Source organism: Uloborus diversus, unplaced genomic scaffold, assembly GCF_026930045.1.
Source record: "Uloborus diversus isolate 005 unplaced genomic scaffold, Udiv.v.3.1 scaffold_14, whole genome shotgun sequence".
Lineage (NCBI taxonomy): Eukaryota > Metazoa > Arthropoda > Arachnida > Araneae > Uloboridae > Uloborus > Uloborus diversus.
In genome coordinates, this window is record NW_026558098.1 from 2,216,960 (window position 1) to 2,230,732 (window position 13,773).

Genomic DNA, 13,773 nt, shown 5'->3' on the forward strand with positions numbered 1-13,773 from the left:
GTTTTTTTAAATAAAACCCAAAAAAACCCAACTAAAGCAGGGTTTTTTAAAAGAAATATGGGTTTTTTTGTCTTTTTTTAGGGAAAATGTAGGGTACTTGTAGCATATTGTAGCGTAAGTATATGGACAAAGTGCAAAAATTGTCTTGGGGTAAAAAAAGCTGGAAAACGAGTTAAAATTCAGCGTTTTCTGAAGAAGAGTATGAAAGACGACAAAACCCAAGAATGGTGAAGTTTCAGATTTTTTAGTTTCCATGATTACCAACAGTTAAGGCGAAATTACTTCTTGAGTGATAAAATCTATTGTTCATTTTTAATTACTACTATTTTTTTTTGCATTTTACTTTATTGTATTTCATTTTTTTATGCAAAACTACTGTAGAACCTCAAGTAGTTTAAATCCCTATTTACTGAATTCCAGCTTAATCAAGACATTTCTTTGAATTTTATGTTGCCTGTTTTTCTATTTCTGTGTACAGATTAAGAAATATTAAACTTTTTTGTAAGATAATGAAAATACTGTACATCCTATTCTGTTTTCTGTCCGACCATTTGTAAAACCTGTTAATTTCTAAAAAATATACCTAGTTTATTCGAGATTTGTGACATGTTGGGTTTCCGAAAATAATCCACATGAAAGCCTTTTTGCTAGAGTAGTTTCCTCTGTGCAATCTATAACTATTGAGAAAATCAGAAGTGACAGGACGTAGTCAAGATAATTGGAGTTATTTATTGACCAGTTAAAGAAAAAAGTTAAATATATATTTTTTAATCTTTGAAGTATTTTTTTAATTCCGTTAAGAGTTAAATACTATTAAAGTTCAAAATTCATTTTTTATGTCCATTGTTTGTGGTGCAGAACAAATAAAAAAGAAGTTTAAATTGTAAAAGTATTTAAATTAATTAATTTTTTAAGAAACTTCTCAGAAAATTTTAAAAAAACCCAAAAGTGGGCTAAATAATGGGTTTTTTTAAATGGGTTTTTTCAAAAAAACCCATTGGGGCCAACCCAATTGGGTCCAATCCGGCCAACCCTGATACTAACAATAGGAAAATGTTGGAAATAGACGTTTTTTTTCGCTCCTTTTTTCAGCGAAAACCAAATAAGCAAGCTTGTACACTAAAGATAAAGTACAAAAATGCAGAAAAATGAAAAATATGCAGTTACTGCCCTTTACCTCCCACGGCAGTATAGAATTTTTGTGCTGATATTCTTAATGGTTATTTTATAATATGTGTTAAGAGCCTAAAGTTTCATGTTTTAAATTTAATAAAGTATATTCAATGTGAAAAAATTGACCTTAATAATATTGTTGGGTAAAAAGAAAAACTCCTGAGGGGCAGAATTCAGTGGCGCAAGTTCAAAGATCTTACTTTGTTTAACATTTTCGAAGCAGTGCTTAGTTTTCAATGTGAGAGGAAGTATTTTAGAACGTAATTTCTCAATCGAAAAATTGTAATCATTTTTGCTGAGCTAAAAGTGAGAAAAAAAGCTTATCTTTTAAATTAAAAAGCATGATAATTTTATAGGATAAAATTATTCTAATGCATGAGCAGTGGCGACTCGTGCCTTGAAAAAGTGAGGGGGCCAAATCATGGGTGCACACCCCCCTCTTCCCCTACCACCATCGGCTTTTGAAAAAAAAAAATTAAATATTCTTTTTAGAGACGTACCGAGTACTCGGTAACTACTCGGTACTCGGCCAATTTGCCGAGTACTCGGTACTCGGCCAAATTCTGATCAGATACTCGGCCAATACCGAGTAGTTGAATATTGAAGAAAAAATTGAATATTGTCCAAGACAGATACTAAAATTTATAAAAAAAGAGCAAGCATTATTTTCAGCAATCATTTACAGTTAAAATTTATAAGTCAAATTTTAATTTTGAGAATAATGAAGTTTAATGCTTCAATGGAATAAATCTTTATTTTAATGTCCCCAAAGTTAATAAAACTTATTTATTAAAAATTACGCAAAAAATGTAAGTATAGAAAATATGGAATTTTTATATTAAAAATGGATTTTTGCTACAAACAAAAATTAGTTATAAAAAATGTAAAAATAACTTTGCTTAAAAAATAAAACAACCTTAAAAGTACAGTGCAGGAACTCTGCAGACACGTGTTTTGGCATTACAAGGAATTCCTTTTTCAATGCACAAAATGGGGGCTCGTAGATTTAAAGGCATCCGACAAAAGTCGTATTTTTTGTTGAATGTCTTTACATTCTTTAGCTCACATGTTATGCACTGAAAAAGACGTTCCTTGTAATGGGGGGGGGGGGGCAGAAACACGTGGTCTGGAGTGTTCCTGCACATTTGTTTTATCTGCTTTTAAAAATTATTTATGTTTGGCAGATTAGAACTATAATTGATTGGTATACAGTGAAACCCCTCCTAACGGACACCCCTCTTATGCGGACAATTTTTAATTCCCCAGTTCCAATGCAAATAACATTATTAAACCCCTGTCCTGCGGACACCTCTATATTGCAGAAAAAAAAAATTTGTCCTGTTATTTTCCGCATTATCCGCATTAGAGGGATTTTACTGTAATTTGTTTTAATTCCAACTTGATTAATCATACCTTTTATTTATTTATTTTTAGTTTAAAAAATTATTTTTTTGTAAAATTTTTGACACAAACAAAATTGTATATATATAATGCGTAATTAAATTTCAGCAGGAATTTAGTTTTAAAAACTATTATATGGACCAGGAGGTTTATACTACTATTCCAATGAGTTCAAAATTCATCACATGTGTGTCGGTGGTTCTTCTTAAAACATAATTGGTACTTGGAACTCGGCCGAGTAGTGAAAGGCCGAGTACTCGGTAACTCGGTACTCGGCCGAGTAATAAAAGGCCGAGTACTCGGTACTCGGCCAAAGTGCTACTCGGTACGTCTCTAATTCTTTTAATATTTAAATTTTCTCAAAATAATTATTTGTGTTAAATGAATAAAGTTAAATCCTTTTTAAACTAGGGACAAGCTACAAAATACTTAAACTACTAAGTAAATCTCAAAATATATTAATCTCATGCTTATATCCATAATCACCGCCAGGGTGGTTCACTTTCACCCCCTGAATTTCAAAATTAAAATTTAAAAATCAGATTGGGAAATCTACAAAATACATCACGAAAATTATTAATCTCACGTATTAATCCAGTACGCTTTCCGGCTCTGCAGTACGTCTCCCTACTCCAGGACCGATAAAGGGCTGCTGGGGAGACTTTTCGAAATAAATAAATTTTAAAAAGCAATATTAATCTAATATTTTTAATAGTAATATTATGTTTAATCTTTTAAGAAGTAATTATTTTGAATGAGTAAAATTAATTTTATTTTAAGCAAGACCAATTTACAAAAGTGCAAAAATATTATTATCAGAGAAATATGTAACTAGTATGTTGTGGCCATCACGAAACTTTCTTCTATATTTTTCTTTTTTTTGTGATCCTTCCCCATGCTTGACGAGGAAGCAATATTCCCAACAAAAACAAAATTACACATGCAAAAACTGAAAGTTATTTTAAAAGCCTTGCTTGAATTAATTACAAATATTTTATTTGTTAACAAACATAAGATGGCAACAGTTAAAAATTTTAAATCATTGAGATGATATTTCCGATCATTTCCATACAATTAAAATCACGAGAAATACGCAGACGACAATCTATTACGATTTATTTTTCTTATTGTTGCATTAATAAAGCTATTTTTATTTGCAAAAAAAAAAAAAACCTACACCTTGGAGCGATGGGTGTCAAAATTGAACCAAAGCCTGTTTACATATGGATTCACATATATTCCAAATTTCAACCAGAAGGTAGCATTACTTCTTGAGATAGGGCACTCACAATGGAAAAAAAGAACGGGCGATTGCGCTACCCCCTTTTTAGCTGTTGACACGAAAATAAAATCAGCTCTTATACCCACTAAGGACTACTTGCCGATAAATTTTTCTTTCATTCCGTTCGTTATTTCTTGAGATACAGCAGTCACAATTGACGACAAAAAACGTTCTATAGCTCAACCCCCGTTTGAGTTATTGACACCAAAATTGAATCAGCACCTGTTCCTGTTACTGGCAACATATGGACCAAATTTTGTTTGATTCCGCCAGTTACTTCCTGAGGAATAGCAATCACGCGTCACTCAAAAAACGTCCCATTGCTCCACCCCCCTTGGAGGAATTCGCGCCAAAAACCAATGGGCACAAGTTCACATACGGGCACATATGTGTACCAAATTTCGTTCGATTTCATGCGGTAGTTTTTGCTGTAGAGCGGCCACAAAAAACTGGTCACACACAGACGTGACACATACACACACACAGACAGACAGACATTTTCCAACAATAGTCGAAATGGACTCAGCACACCTCAAAACGTTCGAATCCGTCGAAATTCGAAAATTTGCACGAATCCAATACTTTCTTCTATATATTAGATATAGAAGAAAGTAAAAATTATAAGTTAAAACCCTTTAACAAAGATGAAAATACATCTCAGTATTCGCTTCAAAATAAATAAGATAAAAATAGATAAACTAAATTTTTAAAAAGGAAAAATAAATAAATTAAGAAACTAAGTAGTAAAAAAAGTTCTGAGCGATTCTCATGCGAGTGTACCTTTCTGCATATTATTCCATGGACCAGATGCAGAATTTTTCTGCAGACAAAGAAAAAAAATATTGAACTCTTTATTTTCTTCAAAAAAATTATTGATAACTTCTCACATTTTCTCTAAAACTACATGAGCAGTAACTCAAAACAAGTAATATTTTCTGTGTAACAATGAGAAAACATTTTTTGAATAAAAAAAATAATATTTTGACAATATATGCACTCATGTACATACAACACAACACACAGCAGTGGCAGAATTAGAAAATAGTTTTTAGGGTGGTGAGGGGTACAATAGGAAAAAACTCTCATCAATTTGATTGATTTGATTTTCTCATCGAATCTCTCAATGTTGAAACTTTTAATTAGTTTTAAAAACGCAATTTTAGACTGTCTTTAGCGATGTTAGGGGAAAGAACAGTACAGAGGACTCCGCGGAAATTTGCAGAAATCGAAGATTAAAACGCAGTTATAGACCATATTTATTGACATTATACTAAGGGATGGAGCTTCGGGACTCTCTCCGATCTTTTTTTTTACTTTTTTGAAAAATAAATAGAAATCAATTCCTCCTCCCCCCCTCCAATTTTTCGAAATTGCGGTTCCAAAAACGCAATTGTAGACAAACTTTCCAGATTTTTACGAAAAGGGGTACTAACGCTCTCCCCTGAGATTCTTTTCAAAATTGAAGTCCTAAGAACTTAAGCACAAGATTCTATGGTGATATGAGGAGGAGAGACTGTTCCACTTAAATTTTTTCGTAAGTCACTGTTCAAAAAACCTATGTTTTGATGATATTAAAGGAAGGTGGTTTGAGGGCCCTTCTCGAATCTTTTCTGAAAATGAAGGCTTAAAAACGCGATAGTAGGACCATGATTGGTAACGTTAGGGACAGCAATCTTTTGAAACTGAAGCTCCAAAAAATCAATTTTAAGCGATTTTCGAGTGCAATTTTAAGCTATGTTGTAAGGTATTCGGAGACTTTCCCTGGAAATGTTGCGAAATTGAAAATCTGGCAATAAAAGTTGAGATGTTTCATAATGTTTTTGGCGGGAATGGGGGGGGGGAACGATTCGGAGAGACTTTTATTTTCAGTCAAACTTAAAAATTGAGAGAAAGAAATAATGCCGGGAGGGGGGGGGGGGTATGTTAACTAGCTGTTTCTTTTGAAAATTTTAAATTCAAATTGTAATTTCCCTCTTGAAGGAAAAGTTGAGAATATTAGGAGAAATCCTTTCATTTCAGGTGAAAAATGCAACAAAGTAATATAAAAAAATATATATTTCCTGGACCCCCCCCCCCCCCGACTACTTTTCTCTCTCACATATACATTCCATTTTTTTTTATTTCAAGCACGCACGCACCAAAAAAAAAAGGAAAATAAATAAAAAGTGTAAATTATTGTCTGAAAAAAGTGAGGGGGCCCAGGCCCCCTCTGGCCCCTCTCCCGAGCCGCCACTGTCAGGGTTGGCTTTCTGCCGGCAGAAACTAGTTTTTGCCGTGCCAGTGGCAGAAACTGGTTATAACCGGTAAAAACCGGCAGAAACTGGCAAAAACTTTAAAATGTGTTTAATAACTCAAGTAATTAGTAAATGATATTTGTTTAAGTAAACTAAAAAATTAAACATCATTTCATCATTTAAAAAAATAAAATCCCATGCTAGTGCCCTTGATTTAGTTCAGAAAGGGAATTTTCCAATTACAGTGGCTCGTAGTATTTGGATTAGTTTAACAAAGGATGAAAAATCATGCGGGGGTGCTTAGGAAAGAGGAGTGACATACAGAATTAAACAGGCATTACTGATTGTAATTTGCTCACTTATATGCTTCCTCTAAATTGTTTGTGATTGAAATTATCATGTCTTGTGCTTCAAGAAGAAAGTGCCAGAATTTTACTTGTCTAGATTTTGTACCTAATGTCACAGTTTGCAAAACAAATTGGCCCCATTATATTTTTACAGTGAAATTTTTACCGCAACCCCAGTTACTACATGGTGGACCAGTTATACAATAGATGAAAGTTTCACGAACATTGCTTGCTCCTTGATGCATTGTCTGCTAGCTCTTCTATTTCAAGAAGATTCTTAAGTTTCTCATTTGTTCATATTAAATCAAGAACCTGTTTAGATTTTTAAAACCACCTTTTCGAAGAGGCAATTGCAGGGTCCAAACAATGTAACATTTGATTTTGAATTGTGATAATTTCGTAATAAAATTACAGTGCATTGGTTAACAATTATTTTTTTCCATGTATTTTCTATTGTATATGAAGAATTTATTTTTCATTTTGTGAGTTTTTGCCAGTTTCTGCCGCAAAGTGGCAGAAAGTGGTTTTTGCCATGCCGGTTTTAACCGGTTTCTACCAGTGGTTTTAACCGTCCCGGCAGAAACTTGCCAACCCTGACCACTGTGCATGAGTATGATAGGAACAAACTTACACTATTAGTTCAATCTATTTTTCTGAATAAAAAATTGTTAATTTTGTTTCAATAACTTCCTTTTGTGACTAAAATCTTTTTCTTAAATTGGATAACAGTAAGGAAATTTGAGTAATTGTCTTTTTAAAATTATTGATAAACATACTACTTAATTGATGAAAAACAATTAGATCTTATAAAAAAAACACTAGGGAAAATTTATTCAGTTTTTTAATGTTTCCGGACTTTCTAGGTTGTTTTACTGTATCTTATCTTATTTTCTCACTAAGGCCCTAAGTGGAAATGACTATAGTCGAATTTCCATATATCGAAGTAGCAAATCGCCGGAAAAAAATTCAATACATAAAAACAAGCTTATTTTATCATTGAAATCTCCTAAAACATTCTAATTTTCGTGTATGAAACCCAATTTCTAATTTTATCAGCATTGGATTAAAAGAAAGTTAATAATTAAAAAATTAACAGAAATTATATTTTTGCGCCTTCATACCTCTTCATTCTTCGTCAATTCAACTTGATTCGCAACATGAGGGGATTTTTGTAATCGAGATAAAAGTAAAAAATCAATATACTTATCTTAAATGATTTTTACTGAAGCTAAAAAGACTAAGAATGATAATCAACAGACAAAAGGGATAGCTTGAAACTGATTTTACAGTGTTAGTGGTTACAACCAAGATCTGAAAAAAAATTTGAAAGAATTTAAGAACCCCAGAACAGAACAACGCCTTATCTACACACCCCTCAACCCTTTATTCCTTATGAGTTTCGTAACAACTTTTGGTGAACATAATTTTCTCCCCTAACCTTTGTTTTTCATGAGACAAACAGTCTAAAAGGGAAAAAAGAATCTATGAATGTCTTGAAAAACATTTCAATATATAGAGATTTTTTCGATACTTTTGTGACTTAAAATTAAATAAAACTTTTAAAAATAAAATTAACTGTAAAAGAAGTCAACCAACGGTTTGACTGATAGATAGCTAAACATCAGCTGGACTAGTGCTTTTGGATTTCTTCTAGCCGAGTGTGATCAAAAATAACCAGCAGTTGATAGTCCCATAGACCACTAATTATTTTTTTATGGTGGTCCGAGGCAGGTTTCACTGGTCTGGGACCAGTGGACCAGTAGTAATTTCTAACGCTGAGTTGCTTTACTGCCTGTATATGATCTGAATGCTATCCAGTGTTAGGTCTTAGACTTAAAATGTTCCTTTGTTGTGCATTTTTGATTAACAGGGGCCAATCCAAGATTTTTATCTTGCTACCTATTTTTGTGAAAGTATTGCATCATTCTATTTTTTATCAGCATTGTTTTTGTGAACTTTTAGAGGCATCCTAATTTTTGTAAAAGAGAAGTAGAACAAGTGAAATTTTAGTTCAAAAAGTGTAAATGTCATCTAGTATTATTATTTTAACAGGTTTCGTTTTTTGGGTTGAAGGGGAGCTAAAAACCTAAGAAGTACCAAAAATACCATCGTAATTTCAGCTTAATGGGCTATGTAATGTGTACAATATTGAAAATTATGAGAAAAACGGTGCCCCAAAATATGTTAAAAGATTGTGATAATATTGCATAAATACACTTTGGCGAGAAACAGCTAAAAATTAGTTAAAATACCACAAAAAGGTTGATATTTAAGCGATTGTTCATATAAACCTGCTTAGAATTTTATTTTATGAGTAAATTTTGTTTTAAACAGAGAATCAAGTTTTATATTTTAAAATACAAATTTTTGTGAAATTTTCGATGTTTTTGTGAAACTACTGATTTTATTACTTGATTTTTGTGAAGGTACCGAAAAACGGTAGCAAAATCAGCCTGTATTGGGCCCTGATTAATCTTTTGAGGTTTAATCGTCTTATTTCTTTCCCGTTTCAGGTGTGATAGCCAGCTGAGGAATCTGTCCTGTCATGCCGAGCGGGCACAAGCATCATCCGACTAAAACCGTCGAAAAGAAACACTGCGCTTTCGAGGACTTAGACCACGCCATTCTACAGGAACCCCTCAACTTGGGAGTCACTGACATCAAACAGATCCTGAAATGCGTCCAAAGTGGTAGCAGGTGAGGTCAAAGTTATTTAAGTAGCCAGTTAATGATATATTAATAAGAATTAAAAAAGCTCAATGCATCTTTAAATCTTTATATAAAATATGGCGATCTAGCAACATACACACAAAACTCAAAATACAAATTTTCAATTAACAGTTTGAGCTACTCTATGGCAGCAATACATGGAAGCTAACTAGACAGCAAGAAAAAGAGCCTGAGAAAAATATTAAACATATACTGGCCAAATAAAATATCGAATTCAGACCTGTACAAACGTACAAATTGCAAGCTGATAACCACACTGATAAAAAAGCACAGATGGTCATGGATAGGACATGTTCTCAGAATGCAGGCAATAGACCCTACAAGAACTACTCTCACGTGGACCCCTGATGGTAAGAGGAAGCGCCAAAACTAACCTGGCGTCAGATGGCCATACAAGAAAGAAATGCCTTTGGTTGGCCAAGCTGGAGGAGTGCTAGGGAGACAGCATTAAACCGGTAGGGATGGAATGCTACTCTAGCAGCCTCATGCGCCACTAGGTGTTAAGAGTCAAGTCAAGTTTTCAGTTTATCAAACTGCATTTTTAAGAAGGCGCATCCCCTTGACCTCTTTTTTATTTTGGCCTGTATCAATATACCTTCCTTGGCAACTTGAAGTTTTAACATAACTTTATCACCAAAACTAACTTTTTTTAAGACAGGTTAATTTTCATGAAAGCCTGGCCTTGATACATTACTCCCTTGTTTAAATTTATAAATCTCAATCTTTTGAATTAAACATTAAAAATAAATGCTTTTAATTAATCATTTTGAAAAGAATTGCAAAAGTAATTATTGGGAAAAATAATTGCCTAGTACTTACTGAAAGATATTTGAGTTTTGTATGCCTATAGTACACAAGAAGGGGGGGGGATCATCTTTTTTACTACAATAATTCTATTCAAAATTGTACTTTAATTTAGATACGGTCACATAGTGTTTGCCATAAATGTATGCATCATACACCTCTTAATTTGTTTTTTTGTAAAATTAAACACTTTTTGCAAAAGTTTGTTGTCATTTTACAGGTTCAGTTACTAATTATATTTTATGTATACTTTATACAGGGAAGTGAAGGACCTCATCCTAAACGAGTGCAGCCTCATCTACGAGTGCAAGCTGTGCCAAGCCTTGTTCCGCAGCCTGGCCAACTTCATGTATCACAAGAGGTGCTACTGCAAGAAGCATGTGTGCGAGAAGATGGTGCTCTTCCAGGATTTCGATCCAGAAGAGCCCCAGGATCCAGTCCTGGTTCACCCGGAAGCACCCGAGGAGTTGCCCGAGAAGCAGCCCGAAGCAGAGACTGCTTCCAGCAAAGTCCTACCCAAGATGATGGAGTGCACGGTGGAACTGGTCAAGGCGGACGTTCCAGATCACATCCCCTTTCCAGAAAGTAGCACAAAGACTCCACCTGCCATTCCCGAGAATGTTCCCGAAGCTGAAAGTGTTCCCAAACAGAAAGCTACGGAAAGGATTTCAAAACAGAAAGCTGCAAAAGTTATTCCAAAACCATCCTCCACCACTACGGAAAGTGTTCTGGAAACACCCACCTCTGCTGCAGACAATGTTCCAGAAGCACCCTCCCCCCTTGCGGAGAATGTTCCGGAAACAGCTTCCCCCATTGAGGAGAATATCCTAGAAACAGCCTCCCCTGTTGCAGAGAATGGTCCTGAAATACAGTCCATGGTCACAGAGGAGACCCCAAGAACACCTTCCATGTCTCCGGAAACTCCTACAGATGTTCCAAAATGTGCTTCAAAAGGGCCTAATGCCTCAACAAAAGAACCTCAAGAGCAAGGTGCAAGCAAGGGAAAGAACAAGCCACCCGCCGAGAAGAAAGTGGTCGAACGTAAAAAAGCAGAATATTCCATGGTGTCCCGTAGAACGAGAGACAAGAGTAGTCAACAGATATCTAATGCTCATAAATTACCAGTGGAGTCTTCATCTGATGAGGAGCCACCATCCAAGATGATAAAGACTGCACCAAAAGATCCCAAAGATGACAAACCTGCATCTGTCAGTGAAAAAAGTAGCAGTACCATATCATCGCCTTCTAAAAATGACATACAAGAAACAAACGAGACCCCGATCAAGTGCACCATCGCAAAGGGCTCTCTAAGTCCCAGTTTTCCTAAATTTGTCCTCAAGCCCATCCCTTGCCAGTCGAATTCGATGCTGAAAAATTCGGATCGAAAGAAAGCGGAAAATATCGCCATGAAAAATCTGCAGAACTTTCCCATGCAGACCAAGCTGGACAACAACAAGTTGGTGATTGTACTGAAGAAGAAAGAGAGCTCCTCTGGGACTCCCGAGGCCAAGACTCCCCTTGGCAACAAACAGCGCAGCGAGTCTCAAAAGATCAACGAATTCCATCTCACCAGGAGGAAGAGACTGATGAGTCGCAACGATTGCAATGTCCACGAGCTGAAGTGCCTGATTTGCAAGACGCAGTTCATGTCCCTGAAGACGCTCTACTTCCACATGCTGTCGCTCCATTCGAAAAAGCGCCTGTACTATCCCTGCCCTTTCTGCAAGACGCTTTTCGTGCAGATGTATGGCGTAACTCGCCATTTGATCTCAATCCACAACAAGACCAAGGAGCAGATCAACAAGCTGAGAGATGTCATCAAGAAGAAAAGTGTCTGGAAGAGGGTGGACGATTCTGACCTGGATAGCCCAGAAAAGCCCAGGCAGGAGTTGGGCATAGAAAGCTACCCGCTGAAGCCGGATGACGAACCGACCAAACCCGATGAACCGGCCAGACCGATTGACTCCCAATTTGAAGTCAGCAGCACAGAGAGTTCTCCGACCAAAACAGTGATTAAGATTGGCAAGAACTCTGCCTTGCACGCATGCTCCAAGTGCAATAGAGTGTTTGGTAGAAAGTCTTCTCAGGTGAGCCACGAGAAATTCTGCATCATGAATGCCATAAAGGTGGACACGGTCGAAAGGAGTCCAAGTCCAACCCCTACTCCTCCCATCAGGCCGACTGACATCATGCCCGTGATCCAGAGGGATGAAGTTCCCCTGGCACCCAGTCCAACTCTGGACAGCATCAGGATCAGTGCCAGGCCGAAGAGGGGTGCCGAGAAACTCATGCACAAGGACTTTGTGAACAGCCAGACTCTAAAATGGCGGTCTGCAAATAGGATCGAAACCAATAACAAGCTGGTGCCCAAGAAGACCAACGGTAAGGGCCTCGAGAAGAAAGTCTTGACCATAATGGATGCAGAGAACTTGTCTTGTACGAAATGTGATAAGAAGTTTTCCTCGTTTTCCAACTTGAGGAGGCACATCGCAATTCACGTGGGATGGACTCGCTTCAAATGCAAACACTGCGACTACCAGGCTTATAATAAATCTCAATGCTGGGCTCACGTGCAGAAGGCACATCCGTCTTCCGATGCAGACATAGAGAAGTCCATCGTGCATTTGAGTGGCGGTAACTCGAGCGGCAAGAAGTCTTCCTCGGAGGAAGAAGAACCACCTCAAAAGATGAAGCGCAGCTCAGATACGACAAAGTGGCTTTGCAAGAGTACAATACCAAAGATAAAGGTTCCAAAGAAAAAGAATAGCGGTCCCGCAAAGAGTTCAACCGTGGGTCCCGTCAGCAGTCTGACGCTGGGTCCCGCTAAGGACCCGACTGTGGGTCCCGTGAGAAATCTGACGCTGGGTCCCGTAAAGAGCCTGACCCTCCCGAAGAAGAGCATAACGGCAAAGAAAGAATCTCTGGAGACCAGAAGAGATAGTCTGGATGGCAAAAAAGAAAATCGTGAGAGCAAAAAGGATGGTATAGACGGCAGGAAAGATGCTCGCGAGGGCAAGAAGGATGTCTCCGACAACAAGAAGGACGCGGGTAGAAAAGATGGCTTGGACGGCAAGGGTAAGAAAGATGGCTCGGACGGCAAAAGAGACGTCCGTGAGGCGAAAAAAGATTTCTCAGATGGCAAAAAAGATGCACACGAGAGGAGAGAGAGCTCGGACGGCAAGAAAGACGGAGACATCAGGAAGGAAGACCACAAGAAAGAAACGCAAGTCTCCAAGCAAGACAACGTCATCCACAGGCGAAATTCTCAAGAAGGAAGGAATGAAACGGATGCAGACAAAGAGAAACCTGCACTGGGTGCCACTTCCAAAATATGTGTTCCCGAGTACAAAAAGGAAATCAATTACAAGTCGATGACCACCAGCAATCCCACGACCATCATCCTATCGAAGAGGATCCCCACTTCCGCCGTCCAATCGATCGTCACGATCTCCCCCGGCTCGGTTTCTCCCGTCAGGAGCTCTCCGCGGAAGAACGAGATCAAGTTTCCGGAGATCAAGCAGTTGCCGAAGCTGCAGGGCCTGGTGACTCGCTCTGCCGGCCCCCCCCATCCAGCTCAAGCTGCCAATCAGGTCCGTCGTGGGAGAGAAGGGCGGCGAATCGGAGAAGACCTACGCCAGGAAGGACCGCCTGATCAGCGAGTGGTTCCCCAAGAAGGATCTCAACTCCAACAACACCAGGAGGGAGTCTGCTCCGGTGATCATAGGGCTGGTCCCGGCTTCTGGTTCTGGACTGACGGTCAGGACGAAGAGTCCGATCGCTTTCGACGCCATGCCTTGAAGCC

At 37.4% G+C, this 13,773-nt stretch overlaps 1 protein-coding gene across 1 annotated transcript; it reads left to right on the forward strand.

Moving 5' to 3' along the window:
• Nucleotides 1-8,982: 8,982 nt before the first annotated feature.
• LOC129232832 (zinc finger protein 800-like) lies at nucleotides 8,983-13,769 on the forward strand. Its single transcript, XM_054866932.1, is given in 4 exon segments — nucleotides 8,983-9,134; nucleotides 10,231-13,139; nucleotides 13,272-13,586; nucleotides 13,588-13,769. Coding segments are annotated over 4 exon segments (3,558 nt in total).
• Nucleotides 13,770-13,773: the final 4 nt, after the last annotated feature.